The sequence below is a fragment of the Cyclopterus lumpus genome, chromosome 8 (assembly GCF_009769545.1).
Source record: "Cyclopterus lumpus isolate fCycLum1 chromosome 8, fCycLum1.pri, whole genome shotgun sequence".
NCBI lineage: Eukaryota > Metazoa > Chordata > Actinopteri > Perciformes > Cyclopteridae > Cyclopterus > Cyclopterus lumpus.
Window position 1 is genome coordinate 1,241,538 of NC_046973.1, and position 17,565 is coordinate 1,259,102.

At 49.7% G+C, this 17,565-nt stretch overlaps 1 protein-coding gene across 2 annotated transcripts; it reads right to left on the reverse strand.

Moving 5' to 3' along the window:
* Window positions 1–333: 333 nt before the first annotated feature.
* On the reverse strand, window positions 334–17,045 carry LOC117734663 (protein TsetseEP-like). Of its 2 annotated transcripts, none has more exons than XM_034538893.1 (4): window positions 16,706–17,045; window positions 7,219–7,801; window positions 6,842–6,947; window positions 334–524 (listed from the first exon to the last, which is right to left on the reverse strand). In XM_034538893.1, exons 1-4 carry the CDS (start codon window positions 16,970–16,972, stop codon window positions 419–421), a joined length of 1,062 nt encoding a protein of 353 aa, XP_034394784.1. In that variant the 5' UTR covers window positions 16,973–17,045; the 3' UTR covers window positions 334–418. The 2 variants fall into 2 exon arrangements, with proteins under 2 accessions (XP_034394784.1, XP_034394785.1); XM_034538894.1 differs by lacking the exon at window positions 334–524 and adding an exon at window positions 809–1,214.
* Between the last annotated feature and the right edge of the window lie 520 nt (window positions 17,046–17,565).

Here is a 17,565-nt window from a genome sequence, read left to right on the forward strand (position 1 = left end):
AATTTGCTAAATCCGCCACTGCCCATAACACACCTGTTCTCCCACTCCGAACCCCCTGAACTCTAGCTCCACCTCTCCCGTTATCTTCACTCGCCTCCCTCCTTCTGATTGGCTCCCCACCCTCTGGACACCTGAACCAGCCCACAAAAGTCTGACCACAACATAACAGGAAGGACCACAACACACGTTACCAAATTAGCAGGGCGCTACATTATAAAAGCCCAGAATGCAGCACTTTGTTATAAAAGACTACGTTACCCAGAATGCAGAGTGCATTATGGGATACTCGGCTGCACTAAGTAATGATCAATATTAAAAACATATAAATGTTACGTATAAATTAAATAAAGCTCTTCACCAATATGTATACAAATAAATCAGATGACAATAACAACAACAAAGTGAACAATAAAGTCTTTTATCTCAGCGAGTAGAGCTTCAGCTGCTCCTCCACGTCGTCCTGCGCCTCCTCCTGGTTCTCCCTCAGCAGCAGGAAGATGGCCGCCAGCTGCTCCTGTTGCACCCTGGGAAGTACACACACACACACAGAAAATGCAAAACATAAAATTAATGTTGTAAAATTTTAATTAAAAAAAGTTTTGATTCTTAATATTTTAAGAATAAAGTATTTTCATTTTAAAGCTGTGATACTTTATGAATGTTCTGAAGGTACTTTTATCTGGATAATTATTATAATAAATAATAATAATCATATTCTACGATGTCAACGTGAAACTGGATTTAAATTCCAGAATATTTTTCACCAAAAATCTAAAATAAACTCATGGAATAAAAACAAAAACGTCGGTTTGGTTTCACACATTTATTAATTTATTGCACGTTTAAACGTTTCAACTCAAAACACACGACTGAGGAGTTATTTATTAATTCTTAAACAAAACAAGCTCTGATAATTAGACTCCTCCCCTTTTCCTCCGCACGCCAAGAGGTCCTTAGACCCCTCCCCTTTTCCTCTGCACGCCAAGAGGTCCTTAGACTCCTCCCCTTTTCCTCTGCACGCCAAGAGGTCCTGAGACTCCTCCCCTTTTCCTCTGCATGCCAAGAGGTCCTGAGACTCCTCCCCTTTTCCTCTGCACGCCAAGAGGTCCTGAGACTCCTCCCCTTTCCCTCTGCACGCCAAGAGGTCCTGAGACTCCTCCCCTTTTCCTCTGCACGCCAAGAGGTCCTGAAGGCAGAAATCTCATTCGGGAGCGCTGAAAGTCAAGGATTCAGGATTCAGATTAATAAGATTAATAAAATAATAATGAACGTTTTAATCTGACAAACACATGAAACTTTACCACAAAGTTCAAACTATTCAAACAATATTACATATGAATTTTAAAATGATTCTTTTCTGATTCAGGCTGTTGATTTATATTTATATTGTGTATCATTGTTGTCAGTTACATAATAAAGTAGCACATCATATTCATTATTAACTAAAGCAGATTAAATCCATGAAAGAGTGAAAAAAGAGACATTTTCTAGGAAGAAATGTGTAATAAGTGAAAATACAATCCTACATTTTGATAGTAATGTTATTTCAGAATACAGATCAAAATGCTCTAGATCGATTTCCTGTTTTTAATAAAAAGGAAACATTTCTTTTTGAAAAATAACAATAATCTTTTTTGAGTCCTGAAGAGTTTTTTTTAATTATTAAATTAAACTACGACGGCGAGATAAAATAAAAATATTTAGAGTTTTTCAGGAATTTGTTTTGAAAGATTTTTGGATCACAATGTTGATAAATAAACATCAACATTGTGAGAATACAATTATTATGAAGAAACCGTTGAGAACAACGTGAGATTAAGTCAAGAAACCTCGCTTTGATTTTCAAAAAGTAAATTGAAAATTAGAAAAAAGTAAATTGAAAATTAGTAACATGCCAGTGTGGTCCTTTAAATGCAGACCGGAGTTATTGATCATGTTAGAATCAATTATTAAGGTTTTTGGTTCATTTATATACATATATTTATAAATACATGAATATATACATATATTTATATATACATATTTGTATATATAAATATATTTATATAAATATATATATATATATATATATATATATTTTATATATATTTATATAAATATATATAAAGTCAACTCTGGTTTGAAATGGTGAGAATATACAGTTCGATACTGAACTAATATTTTATATTTTTATTTGTTAACCTTTAAGAGTTCAGTTATTCATAAAGGTTCAGGTTCATTTAAACTCGTTAGACTTCTCAGCCAATCAGAGACTCCGTTACAGGTAAACATCAGTTCACAGCTGGAGCTTAAAACAACAAACAGGTGAGTTTCCATTGAAAGATTCGGATGTGAACTCACCGTTAGCTGAGGTGTTAGTGGGCAGCATGCAGGGTTAGCAGGTGAGGCCGACAGGTGAGGTGAGACCGATAGGAGACACCAAGAGGTGAGGCCGACAGGTGAGGTGAGGCCGACAGGTGAGGTGAGGCCGACAGGTGAGGTGAGGCAGACAGGTGAGGTGAGACCGATAGGTGAGGTGAGACCAAGAGGTGAGGCCGACAGGTGAGGTGAGGCCAACAGGTGAGGTGAGACCGATAGGAGACACCAAGAGGTGAGGCCGACAGGTGAGGTGAGGCCGACAGGTGAGGTGAGGCAGACAGGTGAGGTGAGACCGATAGGTTAGGTGAGACCAAGAGGTGAGGTGAGGCCGACAGGTGAGGTGAGGCAGACAGGTGAGGTGAGACCGATAGGTGAGGTGAGACCAAGAGGTGAGGTGAGGCCGACAGGTGAGGTGAGGCCGACAGGTGAGGTGAGGCCGACAGGTGAGGTGAGACCGATAGGTGACACCAAGAGGTGAGACCGACAGGTGAGGTGAGACCAAGAGGTGAGGCCGACAGGTGAGGTGAGGCCGACAGGTGAGGTGAGGCAGACAGGTGAGGCGAGACCGATAGGTGAGGTGAGACCAAGAGGTGAGGCCGACAGGTGAGGTGAGGCCGACAGGTGAGGTGAGGCAGACAGGTGAGGTGAGACCGATAGGTGAGGTGAGACCAAGAGGTGAGGTGAGGCCGACAGGTGAGGTGAGGCCGACAGGTGAGGTGAGACCGATAGGTGACACCAAGAGGTGAGACCGACAGGTGAGGTTAGGCCGATAGGAGACACCAAGAGGTGAGGCCGACAGGTGAGGTGAGACCGACAGGTGAGGCCGACAGGTGAGGTGAGGCCGACAGGTGAGGTGAGGCCGACAGGTGAGGTGAGACCGATAGGTGACACCAAGAGGTGAGACCGACAGGTGAGGTGAGACCAAGAGGTGAGGCCGACAGGTGAGGTGAGACCGATAGGTGAAGTGAGACCGACAGGTGACACCAAGAGGTGAGACCAACAGGTGAGGTGAGGCCGATAGGTGAAGTGAGACCGATAGGTGACACCAAGAGGTGAGACCAACAGGTGAGGTGAGGCCGATAGGAGACACCAAGAGGTGAGGCCGACAGGTGAGGTGAGACCAAGAGGTGAGACCGACAGGTGAGGCCGACAGGTGAGGTGAGGCAGACAGGTGAGGTGAGACCGATAGGTGAGGTGAGACCAAGAGGTGAGACCGACAGGTGAGGTGAGGCCGACAGGTGAGGTGAGGCAGACAGGTGAGGTGAGACCGATAGGTGAGGTGAGACCAAGAGGTGAGGTGAGGCCGACAGGTGAGGTGAGGCCGACAGGTGAGGTGAGACCGATAGGTGACACCAAGAGGTGAGACCGACAGGTGAGGTTAGGCCGATAGGAGACACCAAGAGGTGAGGCCGACAGGTGAGGTGAGACCGACAGGTGAGGCCGACAGGTGAGGTGAGGCCGACAGGTGAGGTGAGGCCGACAGGTGAGGTGAGACCGATAGGTGACACCAAGAGGTGAGACCGACAGGTGAGGTGAGACCAAGAGGTGAGGCCGACAGGTGAGGTGAGACCGATAGGTGAAGTGAGACCGACAGGTGACACCAAGAGGTGAGACCAACAGGTGAGGTGAGGCCGATAGGTGAAGTGAGACCGATAGGTGACACCAAGAGGTGAGACCAACAGGTGAGGTGAGGCCGATAGGAGACACCAAGAGGTGAGGCCGACAGGTGAGGTGAGACCAAGAGGTGAGACCGACAGGTGAGGCCGACAGGTGAGGTGAGGCAGACAGGTGAGGTGAGACCGATAGGTGAGGTGAGACCAAGAGGTGAGACCGACAGGTGAGGTGAGGCCGACAGGTGAGGTGAGGCCGATAGGAGACACCAAGAGGTGAGGCCGACAGGTGAGGTGAGGCCGATAGGAGACACCAAGAGGTGAGGCCGACAGGTGAGGTGAGACCAAGAGGTGAGGCTGACAGGTGAGGTGAGGCCGACAGGTGAGGTGAGACCGATAGGTGACACCAAGAGGTGAGATCGACAGGTGACACCAAGAGGTGAGACCGACAGGTGACACCAAGAGGTGAGGTGAGACCGACAGGTGACACCAAGAGGTGAGGCTGACAGGTGAGGCTGACAGGTGAGGCCGACAGGTGAGGTGAGACCGACAGCTGACACCAAGAGGTGAGGCTGACAGGTGAGGTGAGACCAAGAGGTGAGGCCGACAGGTGACACCAAGAGGTGAGACCGACAGGTGACACCAAGAGGTGAGACCGACAGGTGACACCAAGAGGTGAGGCCGACAGGTGACACCAAGAGGTGAGACCGACAGGTGACACCAAGAGGTGAGACCGACAGGTGACACTAAGGTGAGGCCGACAGGTGAGGTGAGGCCGACAGGTGAGGTGAGACCGACAGGTGACACCAAGAGGTGAGGTGAGGCCGACAGGTGAGGTGAGACCGACAGGTGACACCAAGAGGTGAGGTGAGGCCGACAGGTGAGGTGAGGCCGACAGGTGACACCAAGAGGTGAGGTGAGGCCGACAGGTGAGGTGAGACCAAGAGGTGAGGCCGACAGGTGAGGTGAGACCGACAGCTGACACCAAGAGGTGAGGCTGACAGGTGAGGCCGACAGGTGAGGTGAGACCGACAGGTGACACCAAGAGGTGAGGCTGACAGGTGAGGTGAGACCGACAGGTGAGGTGAGACCAAGAGGTGAGGCCGACAGGTGAGGTGAGGCCGACAGGTGAGGTGAGGCAGACAGGTGAGGTGAGACCGATAGGTGAGGTGAGACCAAGAGGTGAGGTGAGGCCGACAGGTGAGGTGAGGCCGACAGGTGAGGTGAGACCGATAGGTGACACCAAGAGGTGAGACCGACAGGTGAGGTTAGGCCGATAGGAGACACCAAGAGGTGAGGCCGACAGGTGAGGTGAGACCGACAGGTGAGGCCGACAGGTGAGGTGAGGCCGACAGGTGAGGTGAGGCCGACAGGTGAGGTGAGACCGATAGGTGACACCAAGAGGTGAGACCGACAGGTGAGGTGAGACCAAGAGGTGAGGCCGACAGGTGAGGTGAGACCGATAGGTGAAGTGAGACCGACAGGTGACACCAAGAGGTGAGACCAACAGGTGAGGTGAGGCCGATAGGTGAAGTGAGACCGATAGGTGACACCAAGAGGTGAGACCAACAGGTGAGGTGAGGCCGATAGGAGACACCAAGAGGTGAGGCCGACAGGTGAGGTGAGACCAAGAGGTGAGACCGACAGGTGAGGCCGACAGGTGAGGTGAGGCAGACAGGTGAGGTGAGACCGATAGGTGAGGTGAGACCAAGAGGTGAGACCGACAGGTGAGGTGAGGCCGACAGGTGAGGTGAGGCCGATAGGAGACACCAAGAGGTGAGGCCGACAGGTGAGGTGAGGCCGATAGGAGACACCAAGAGGTGAGGCCGACAGGTGAGGTGAGACCAAGAGGTGAGGCTGACAGGTGAGGTGAGGCCGACAGGTGAGGTGAGACCGATAGGTGACACCAAGAGGTGAGATCGACAGGTGACACCAAGAGGTGAGACCGACAGGTGACACCAAGAGGTGAGGTGAGACCGACAGGTGACACCAAGAGGTGAGGCTGACAGGTGAGGCCGACAGGTGAGGTGAGACCGACAGGTGAGGTGAGACCGATAGGTGACACCAAGAGGTGAGATCGACAGGTGACACCAAGAGGTGAGACCGACAGGTGACACCAAGAGGTGAGGTGAGACCGACAGGTGACACCAAGAGGTGAGGCTGACAGGTGAGGCCGACAGGTGAGGTGAGACCGACAGCTGACACCAAGAGGTGAGGCTGACAGGTGAGGTGAGACCAAGAGGTGAGGCCGACAGGTGACACCAAGAGGTGAGACCGACAGGTGACACCAAGAGGTGAGACCGACAGGTGACACCAAGAGGTGAGGCCGACAGGTGACACCAAGAGGTGAGACCGACAGGTGACACCAAGAGGTGAGACCGACAGGTGACACTAAGGTGAGGCCGACAGGTGAGGTGAGGCCGACAGGTGAGGTGAGACCGACAGGTGACACCAAGAGGTGAGGTGAGGCCGACAGGTGAGGTGAGACCGACAGGTGACACCAAGAGGTGAGGTGAGGCCGACAGGTGAGGTGAGGCCGACAGGTGACACCAAGAGGTGAGGTGAGGCCGACAGGTGAGGTGAGACCAAGAGGTGAGGCCGACAGGTGAGGTGAGACCGACAGCTGACACCAAGAGGTGAGGCTGACAGGTGAGGCCGACAGGTGAGGTGAGACCGACAGGTGACACCAAGAGGTGAGGCTGACAGGTGAGGTGAGACCGACAGGTGACACCAAGAGGTGAGACCGATACAGAAGTATTTTGTTTAGTATATACACACAGAAGTATTCTGTGTAGTATTTAAACACAGAAGTATTCTCTTTGTTTAAATACTTTGTTTCAGGTGAATATACACGATTAATACGCAGAACTCACCTGCGTTCTTCCTCGGTCTCCTCCTTCGTCATCGTCATCGTCGTCTCCAACTTGTTCTGTTTCTTTCCTGGAGTGAACTTCACTTTGTCTTCAGCTGCAGCCTCGTCTGAGGAGACACAGAGTACTCAGTATTCAGGTACACGTACTCGGTACTCAGGTACACAAGTACTCAGGTTAATAATAATATGTACAACACACACCTGTCACTCAGACAGGAAGCAGATCGTTAGTCTGTTGTCCAGAGCAACGAATGCTTCAAGATTAAGTATCATCCTGCTGAAGCAGATGACAGACAGGCAGACAGACAGACAGACAGACAGACAGACAGGCAGGCAGGCAGACAGACAGACAGACAGACAGACAGACAGACACATTACCGTTGTCCAGGACGGTCTCTGGTTCTTCTGGTTCCTCTATAACAGGTTCTGGGGTTGGCAGGCGGTCCTCTGTAGAACCAGGGATCAGCTCAGGTAAGGACTGCTCCACAACAGGTTCTGGTTCAGGTTCCTGGACCGCTTCAGATTCTGGTTCAGACTCGACCACAGGCTCTGGATCAGGCACAGGTTTGGGTTCAGATACCGGTTCTGGCTCTTCAGCTGGTTCTGGGACAGGTTCTGGCTCTGGGATGGGTTCTGGTGCCACAACTGGTTCTGGGACAAGTTCTGGTTCTGGTAGAATCTCTGGTTCCGGGACAAGTTCTGGTTCTGGTAGAGTCTCTGGTTCTGGGACAAGTTCTGGTAGAATCTCTGGTTCCGGGACAAGTTCTGGTTCTGGTAGAGTCTCTGGTTCTGGGACAAGTTCTGGTAGACTCTCTGGTTCTGGGACAAGTTCTGGTTCTGGTAGAGTCTCTGGTTCTGGGACAAGTTCTGGTAGAGTCTCTGGTTCTGGGACAAGTTCTGGTTCTGGTAGAGTCTCTGGTTCTGGGACTGGTTTTGGTGCCGATACTGGTTCAGGGACGACCTGTAAAAGACAAAAGGGTTTTAAACCGGTTGAGTTGAAGTGACTCAGCAGTTTGTTGATGAACCAGAATCCAACATGGAAGCCGTCTGGAACCCAAGAACCCGCTCGCTGACCTTTGACCTCTAACAGACGACTGTCAGTTGCAGCTCCTCGTTGAGGATCAGCCGCCGTCTGCAGCTGACTCCACGACAAATAAAACCCTCTTCAGGGTCTCCCGACACCCGACAGCTCACATGAATATATATATATACACACACACACACACACACACACATACATCAGTTTTAATGGCCGAGCCACCTGTCTGTGTCAGATCTGGTTCCAGTGACGTTCCTGCAGGGTTCTCAGGTTTGAACTATCTTTTAATGTGGATGTTTGGCTCCATTTGAGCTAAAAACAAGTTTGTGTTTCTGTGTATTTAACGTCAGAAGTGGGACCAGGTGTTGTGGTCCACCGGTGGACCAGGTGTTGTGGTCCACCGGTGGACCAGGTGTTGTGGTCCACCGGTGGCTTCAGGCTGCATTAAAGGACTCTGCTGGCCTCGCTCTCTCACCGGATCGGCATCCACTTGAAACACTTCCTCTGAGTTCCTGAGCTCTGAAACGCCAAACAGCCGACTCGCTGAAGCATTCCTCCGAGTCGTGAACTCATTGGTCCAAACCGAGGTCCAAACCGAGGTCCACAAACCGAGGTCCAAACCGAGGTCCACAAACCGAGGTCCAAACCGAGGTCCAAACCGAGGTCCACAAACCGAGGTCCAAACCGAGGTCCACAAACCGAGGCCCAAACCGAGGTCCAAACCGAGGTCCACAAACCGAGGTCCAAACCGAGGCCCAAACCGAGGTCCACAAACCGAGGTCCAAACCGAGGTCCAAACCGAGGTCCACAAACCGAGGTCCAAACCGAGGTCCAAACCGAGGTCCACAAACCGAGGTCCAAACCGAGGCCCAAACCGAGGTCCACAAACCGAGGTCCAAACCGAGGCCCAAACCGAGGTCCACAAACCGAGGTCCAAACCGAGGCCCAAACCGAGGTCCACAAACCGAGGTCCAAACCGAGGTCCAAACCGAGGTCCAAACCGAGGCCCAAACCGAGGTCCACAAACCGAGGTCCAAACCGAGGTCTAAACCGAGGCCCAAACCGAGGTCCAAACCGAGGTCCACAAACCGAGGCCCAAACCGAGGTCCAAACCGAGGCCCAAACCGAGGTCCAAACCGAGGTCCACAAACCGAGGCCCAAACCGAGGTCCAAACCGAGGTCTAAACCGAGGCCCAAACCGAGGTCCAAACCGAGGTCCAAACCGAGGTCTAAACCGAGGCCCAAACCGAGGTCCAAACCGAGGTCCACAAACCGAGGTCCACAAACCGAGGTCCAAACCGAGGCCCAAACCGAGGTCCAAACCGAGGTCCACAAACCGAGGTCCAAACCGAGGCCCAAACCGAGGTCCAAACCGAGGCCCAAACCGAGGCCCAAACCGAGGTCCAAACCGAGGCCCAAACCGAGGTCCACAAACCGAGGTCCAAACCGAGGTCCAAACCGAGGCCCAAACCGAGGTCCACAAACCGAGGTCCAAACCGAGGTCTAAACCGAGGCCCAAACCGAGGTCCAAACCGAGGTCCACAAACCGAGGTCCAAACCGAGGCCCAAACCGAGGTCCAAACCGAGGCCCAAACCGAGGTCCAAACCGAGGTCCAAACCGAGGTCCACAAACCGAGGTCCAAACCGAGGTCCAAACCGAGGTCCACAAACCGAGGCCCAAACCGAGGTCCAAACCGAGGTCTAAACCGAGGCCCAAACCGAGGTCCAAACCGAGGTCCACAAACCGAGGTCCACAAACCGAGGTCCAAACCGAGGCCCAAACCGAGGTCCAAACCGAGGTCCACAAACCGAGGTCCAAACCGAGGCCCAAACCGAGGTCCAAACCGAGGCCCAAACCGAGGCCCAAACCGAGGTCCAAACCGAGGCCCAAACCGAGGTCCACAAACCGAGGTCCAAACCGAGGCCCAAACCGGTCCCATATGTTTGTGTTCTCCGTGAGCAGAAACCAGACTCATCACATGAAATGTACGCAGCTTGGTGCTCGTTGTGCTCCTTTATACTTCAAATCATCAGTTTATCAAATATTGTCCGTTGATGCAGATTAAACTACAACAAAAGATCTAAATGTCTTTCTCTTCTTCCACCGGAGACAAAGATGAACGCTCTGATCTGTTCTGTGTTCACTCCGACGCCATTTAGGAGAGAAGCTGGAAACATCTGGAGGATTGTTTGCAGAAAAAAAGACTGCAGGTAAACATCTGCTAGACCAGAATTATTCTTTCTCCACCTCGTCCTCCACCTCCTCATTCCACCTCGTCCTCCACCTCCTCATTCCACCTCCTCATTCCACCTCGTTCCTCCTCGTTCTTCACCTCCTCATTCCACCTCCTCATTCCACCTCGTTCCTCCTCGTTCTTCACCTCCTCATCCCACCTCGTTCCTCCACCTCCTCATTCCACCTCGTCCTTCACCTCCTCATTCCACCTCGTCCTCCACCTCCTCATTCCACCTCGTCCTCCACCTCCTCATTCCACCTCGTTCCTTCACCTCCTCATTCCACCTCGTCCTTCACCTCCTCATTCCACCTCGTCCTTCACCTCCTCATTCCACCTCGTCCTCCACCTCCTCATTCCACCTCGTCCTCCACCTCCTCATTCCACCTCGTTCCTCCACCTCCTCATTCCACCTCGTCCTTCACCTCCTCATTCCACCTCGTCCTTCACCTCCTCATTCCACCTCGTCCTCCACCTCCTCATTCCACCTCGTCCTTCACCTCCTCATTCCACCTCGTCCTCCACCTCCTCATTCCACCTCCTCATTCACCTCCTCATTCCACCTCGTCCTCCACCTCCTCATTCCACCTCCTCATTCCACCTCGTTCCTCCTCGTTCTTCACCTCCTCATCCCACCTCGTTCCTCCACCTCCTCATCCCACCTCGTTCCTCCACCTCCTCATTCCACCTTGTCGTTCCTCCTCGTTCTTCACCTCCTCATCCCACCTCGTTCCTCCACCTCCTCATCCCAACTCGTTCCTCCACCTCCTCATTCCACCTTGTCGTTCCACCTCGTTCTTCACCTCCTCATTCCACCTCGTCCTTCACCTCCTCATTCCACCTCGTTCCTCCACCTCCTCATCCCACCTCGTTCCTCCACCTCCTCATTCCACCTTGTCGTTCCACCTCGTTCTTCACCTCATTCCACCTCGTCCTTCACCTCCTCATTCCACCTCGTCCTTCACCTCCTCATTCCACCTCATTCTACCTCGTTCTTCCACATCCTCATTCCACCTCGTCCTCCACCTCCTCATCCCACCTCGTTCCTCCACCTCCTCATCCCACCTCGTTCCTCCACCTCCTCAATCCACCTTGTCGTTCCACCTCGTTCTTCACCTCCTCATCCCACCTCCTCATCCCACCTCGTTCCTCCACCTCCTCATCCCACCTCGTTCCTCCACCTCCTCATTCCACCTTGTCGTTCCACCTCGTTCTTCACCTCCTCATCCCACCTCCTCATCCCACCTCGTTCCTCCACCTCCTCATCCCACCTCGTTCCTCCACCTCCTCATTCCACCTTGTCGTTCCACCTCGTTCTTCACCTCCTCATCCCACCTCCTCATCCCACCTCGTTCCTCCACCTCCTCATCCCACCTCGTTCCTCCACCTCCTCATTCCACCTTGTCGTTCCACCTCGTTCTTCACCTCCTCATCCCACCTCCTCATTCCACCTCGTCCTTCACCTCCTCATCCCACCTCGTTCCTCCACCTCCTCATTCCACCTTGTCGTTCCACCTCGTCCTTCACCTCCTCATCCCACCTCGTTCCTCCACCTCCTCATCCCACCTCGTTCCTTCACCTCCTCATCCCACCTCCTCATTCCACCTCGTTCTTCACCTCCTCATCCCACCTCCTCATTCCACCTCGTCCTTCACCTCCTCATCCCACCTCGTTCCTCCACCTCCTCATCCCACCTCGTTCCTCCACCTCCTCATCCCACCTCGTTCCTCCACCTCCTCATCCCACCTCGTTCCTCCACCTCCTCATTCCACCTCGTTCCTCCACCTCCTCATTCCACCTCGTCCTCCACCTCCTCATTCCACCTCGTCCTCCACCTCCTCATTCCACCTCGTCCTCCACCTCCTCATTCCACCTCGTCCTTCACCTCCTCATTCCACCTCGTCCTCCACCTCCTCATTCCACCTCGTCCTTCACCTCCTCATTCCACCTCGTCCTCCACCTCCTCATTCCACCTCCTCATTCACCTCCTCATTCCACCTCGTCCTCCACCTCCTCATTCCACCTCCTCATTCCACCTCGTTCTTCACCTCCTCATCCCACCTCGTTCCTCCACCTCCTCATTCCACCTTGTCGTTCCTCCTCGTTCTTCACCTCCTCATCCCACCTCGTTCCTCCACCTCCTCATCCCACCTCGTTCCTCCACCTCCTCATTCCACCTTGTCGTTCTTCCTCGTTCTTCACCTCCTCATCCCACCTCGTTCCTCCACCTCCTCATCCCAACTCGTTCCTCCACCTCCTCATTCCACCTTGTCGTTCCACCTCGTTCTTCACCTCCTCATTCCACCTCGTCCTTCACCTCCTCATTCCACCTCGTCCTTCACCTCCTCATTCCACCTCGTCCTTCACCTCCTCATTCCACCTTGTCGTTCCTCCTCGTTCTTCACCTCCTCATCCCACCTCGTTCCTCCACCTCCTCATCCCAACTCGTTCCTCCACCTCCTCATTCCACCTTGTCGTTCCACCTCGTTCTTCACCTCCTCATTCCACCTCGTCCTTCACCTCCTCATTCCACCTCGTTCTTCACCTCCTCATTCCACCTCGTCCTTCACCTCCTCATTCCACCTCGTCCTTCACCTCCTCATTCCACCTCATTCTACCTCGTTCTTCCACCTCCTCATTCCACCTCGTCCTCCACCTCCTCATCCCACCTCGTTCCTCCACCTCCTCATTCCACCTTGTCGTTCCACCTCGTTCTTCACCTCCTCATCCCACCTCCTCATTCCACCTCGTCCTTCACCTCCTCATCCCACCTCGTTCCTCCACCTCCTCATTCCACCTTGTCGTTCCACCTCGTTCTTCACCTCCTCATCCCACCTCCTCATCCCACCTCGTTCCTCCACCTCCTCATCCCACCTCGTTCCTCCACCTCCTCATTCCACCTTGTCGTTCCACCTCGTCCTTCACCTCCTCATCCCACCTCGTTCCTCCACCTCCTCATCCCACCTCGTTCCTCCACCTCCTCATCCCACCTCGTTCCTCCACCTCCTCATCCCACCTCGTTCCTTCACCTCAAGGTGAGGTCAACATGTCCGCTGGCACCTCCCAAGCAGCTCGGTGACCTCCGACCTTTGTGCAGGGGCGGGTGGAGCAGCAGCTGTAACTCTAGATGGACGACATGTGAAGCACATGAATGTCAGGAGGCCACTTTGGAAGCTGGGACCAGTCTGGAGCTACTGGGAGGACCCAGGCTCATGTTTCAGTTACACAAGTTCTCACTCATTCTGACTTTTAAATAAAATTATATTTTAGGTTCCAATTTTTATTCTAAATGTTAGATTCTAAATTATATTCTAATTTATAGTCTAAATAATATTCTATGTTCTGATATGTAATTTATTCCTTGACTTCAGACAGAAGTAAACTAAAGAAGTTATTTCTAGACACGTTGCTGAATCTATTATTATTTTACAGATTTATATGGCAAAAGGAGGACTTAGTGTTCGACGGTGACGTCGTCACAGAACAACAAGACTCCACAAACACAAGAGACACAGAGACAGATATCCCATGATGCACTGCTGCTGTATGATGCACACAGTTGAGTCCAGGAGGCTTCCACACGGTCAATTTAACACAGAAGTAGGAGTCTGGATGTACTACTCAACTACAACTCCCAGGGTGCATTTCACCTACAAACAGCCAATCACAGAGCTTCGCATTTGGTCGTATATGCCGCTAACGAAGCGTCACACTTTGTAGGGTATCCGATTGGTTCTCAAAGCCCACGTGAAGGCGACACGTGACACCTCCGACAAGCACAGGTGTGAATATCTGGAGCACGACGCCCCAAATAGAGCCGCAGCTCACATTCCTGCAGCTCTTAGTGGGCTCCGAGCTCCTGGTCCCGGAAACATTCACATGAAACAGCGATGGAGTTATTGATGCCGGTCTACATCCAGGACATGGTCTAACCTCACACCAGGACCTGGTCTAACCTCACACCAGGACCTGGTCTAACCTCACACCCAGGACATGGTCTAACCTCACACCAGGACCTGGTCTAACCTCACACCAGGACATGGTCTAACCTCACACCAGGACATGGTCTAACCTCACACCAGGACCTGGTCTAACCTCACACCCAGGACCTGGTCTAACCTCACACCCAGGACATGGTCTAACCTCACACCCAGGACATGGTCTAACCTCACACCCAGGACCTGGTCTAACCTCACATCCAGGACATGGTCTAACCTCACACCCAGGACCTGGTCTAACCTCACATCCAGGACATGGTCTAACCTCACACCCAGGACATGGTCTAACCTCACACCCAGGACATGGTCTAACCTCACACCCAGGACATGGTCTAACCTCACACCAGGACATGGTCTAACCTCACACCCAGGACATGGTCTAACCTCACACCAGGACATGGTCTAACCTCACACCCCAGCCCGTTCACTTCGCTCGGCTTCTGCCAATCGGCTTGTAGCTCCTTCACTTCGAGCTAAACACTCAACAAAGTCAGACTGTTTGCTGTGCTGGCTCCTCATTGGTGGAACGAGCCCCTCATTGACATCAGGACAGCAGAAAGTCTCTACATCTTCCGTCACAAACTAAAAACACATCTTTTTCGACTATACCTTGAATAGGTAGCACTTAAATGCCGTAGTAGCACTTAAATGTCCCTTACCGATAGCACTTTAGTAGCACTTAAATGTCTCTTACTGATAGCACTTTGTAGTTTAACTTTATTGAAGAAATTGTACTTTCTTGATTCTTGTTGTTCTGAGTTTGGACTCATGGTTTAATGCACTTATTGTAAGTCGCTTTGGATAAAAGGATCAGCTAAATGACATGAAATGTAAAGTAATGTAATGTAATGTAATGTAATGTGATGTAATGTGATGTAATGTAATGTGATGTGATGTGATGTAATGTAATGTAATGTGATGTAATGTAATGTGATGTAATGTAATGTAATGTAATGTAATGTAATGTAATGTAATGTAATGTGATGTAATGTGATGTAATGTGATGTAATGTAATGTAATGTGATGTAATGTAATGTAATGTGATGTAATGTAATGTAATGTGATGTAATGTGATGTAATGTGATGTAATGTAATGTAATGTGATGTAATGTAATGTAATGTAATGTAATGTAATGTAATGTAATGTGATGTAATGTAATGTAATGTGATGTAATGTGATGTAATGTGATGTAATGTAATGTAATGTAATGTGATGTAATGTAATGTAATGTAATGTGATGTAATGTAATGTAATGTAATGTAATGTGATGTAATGTAATGTAATGTAATGTAATGTGATGTAATGTAATGTAATGTGATGTAATGTAATGTAATGTGATGTGATGTGATGTGATGTAATGTAATGTAATGTAATGTAATGTGATGTAATGTAATGTAATGTAATGTAATGTGATGTAATGTGATGTAATGTGATGTAATGTGATGTAATGTGATGTAATGTGATGATGCTAAATGGGCTGTCCGTCCAAGGAGGAAGTCGTGCCCACGACCTCCTCCTTGGACGGACAGCCCATTTAGCATCAATAACTCCATCGCTGCTGGAGCTTTGTGAGCAGTAAAGCAGATAAATATAATGTATATTATATATCAAAACGATTTAAAGATGAAACAATTAGCCAGTTAATCAACAACAAAGTGAATACAATAGATATTGTATATTTAGCATTTTACAGCTGATGATATTAAATACAAATAATTAATTAGTTATTAAAAACAACAACATACAGACATTATTCAAGCAGACTCCAATTTTAACTTTTTATATATATATATATATATATATATATATAAAGTCAATTCATTTTTTTTTTTAAACAGCAGTTTACTCAACAAATAAAAACTAAATATCTTTGCAGCCCTAAAAAAACAATAAAAACAAGAGATCAGCTGTAACGGGCTAAAGTTTCCCTCCTTGCTTCCTCCCCCTGAACCAAACTGAGTTTCTTTATCTTTTTTGTATTATGTTGTCTGTTTTAGTACAATTCAGTTTTCGATCATATATATATGACATATATTATGTAGATATTATTAGAACATTAAATATAATTCAATATATGTATATATATTTATTTATTTAATGTTTACAGTGTTAACTACGTTCTACACTATAATCATTTTTAAAACATGTTATGTAACATGTAGTTTATTATTATTATAATGAGATTATTAGACAGATAAGTACACAAACAAAGCAATATAAATATTCAAATATATTGAATTTGGAGTGACATTTTAGAGGAATTTGTTTTTCATACATAATTATTGACAGGTTAGGGAGTTTCTTATTAAAGACTTCATGAGGGATTAATCAATAACTGGACCCGGATGTTCAATAGAAATACAATCTAAATACCACTTTGTTCTTAAATGTCACTACAAATTAAATGTATACAAAAATATTTGTATAATAATTATTTTTCTCTACACGGAAATATATAGATGTATATATTCTTGTATTTATTTACTTAAAACACTTATTGTGGCTTCTGTAGAACTAAATAATGTGGTTGTTTTGTGAGAGAAAAAGAGTTTCCGATAACTTTAAGTCACTAATCAATTGGATCGATTCTCACCTCCGCCCGGAGCTTCTCGGCGGCTCCCACGTCCTCCACAGCCGGAGCCGGAGGCGGCGTGGACGGGGCGGCTGCGGGCTCCGGGCGGCGCGGCTCCCCCAGCGCTCTTGACGGGGGGACGTCGTCTCCGTAGCCGGCTTGGGGCTTCTTGCTCCCGGCCGAGGGGGAAGAGGCGCCGGGCTTCTTGCTCAGCAGCGACGACGCGAAGTACCCGGCGACCACGGTGACGAGCACGGCGGGCACGAGCACGGTCGGGTCCAGGTCCATGGTGCGGGGCGAGAAGCGTGTGTGCGCGTGCGTGTGTTGAGCAGGAGGCCGGCGCGTGTTGATCGGGCTGCAGTCACACGCGCACTGAGCGGCTTCGGTCCTCACCGGCTGGACCACGGACACGCGACTACGCTTTCAAAATAAAAGCCCGTGCAGAATATTACTGGAATGTAACTTAGGTTTTCAGAATAAAATAGCTTTTGAGAGAACTTCCTGTAAATAGTATTACTCCACTACACCTCAGAGGTACATGTTGTACTTGTTACTGTACTACATCTCAGAGGTACATGTTGTACTTGTTACTGTACTACATCTCAGAGGTACATGTTGTACTTGTTACTGTACTACACCTCAGAGGTACATGTTGTACTTGTTACTGTACTACACCTCAGAGGTACATGTTGTACTCTCTACTGTACTACACCTCAGAAGTACATGTTGTACTACATCTGAGGTACATGTTGTACTTGTTACTGTACTACACCTCAGAGGTACATGTTGTACTCTCTACTGTACTACACCTCAGAAGTACATGTTGTACTACATCTGAGGTACATGTTGTACTTGTTACTGTACTACACCTCAGAGGTACA

What these genes read in the sequence shown, in the direction of transcription:
- LOC117734663 (XM_034538893.1), bottom strand. Translation starts at nt 16,972, where the DNA reads ATGGACCTGGACCCGACCGTGCTCGTGCCCGCCGTGCTCGTCACCGTG. An exon ending in AGAGACCGTCCTGGACAACG is followed by an intron (nt 6,948 to 7,218) that starts GTAATGTGTCTG and finishes GTGTCTCCTCAG; the next exon opens with ACGAGGCTGCAGCTGAAGAC. An exon ending in GAGACCGAGGAAGAACGCAG is followed by an intron (nt 525 to 6,841) that starts GTGAGTTCTGCG and finishes TGTACTTCCCAG; the next exon opens with GGTGCAACAGGAGCAGCTGG.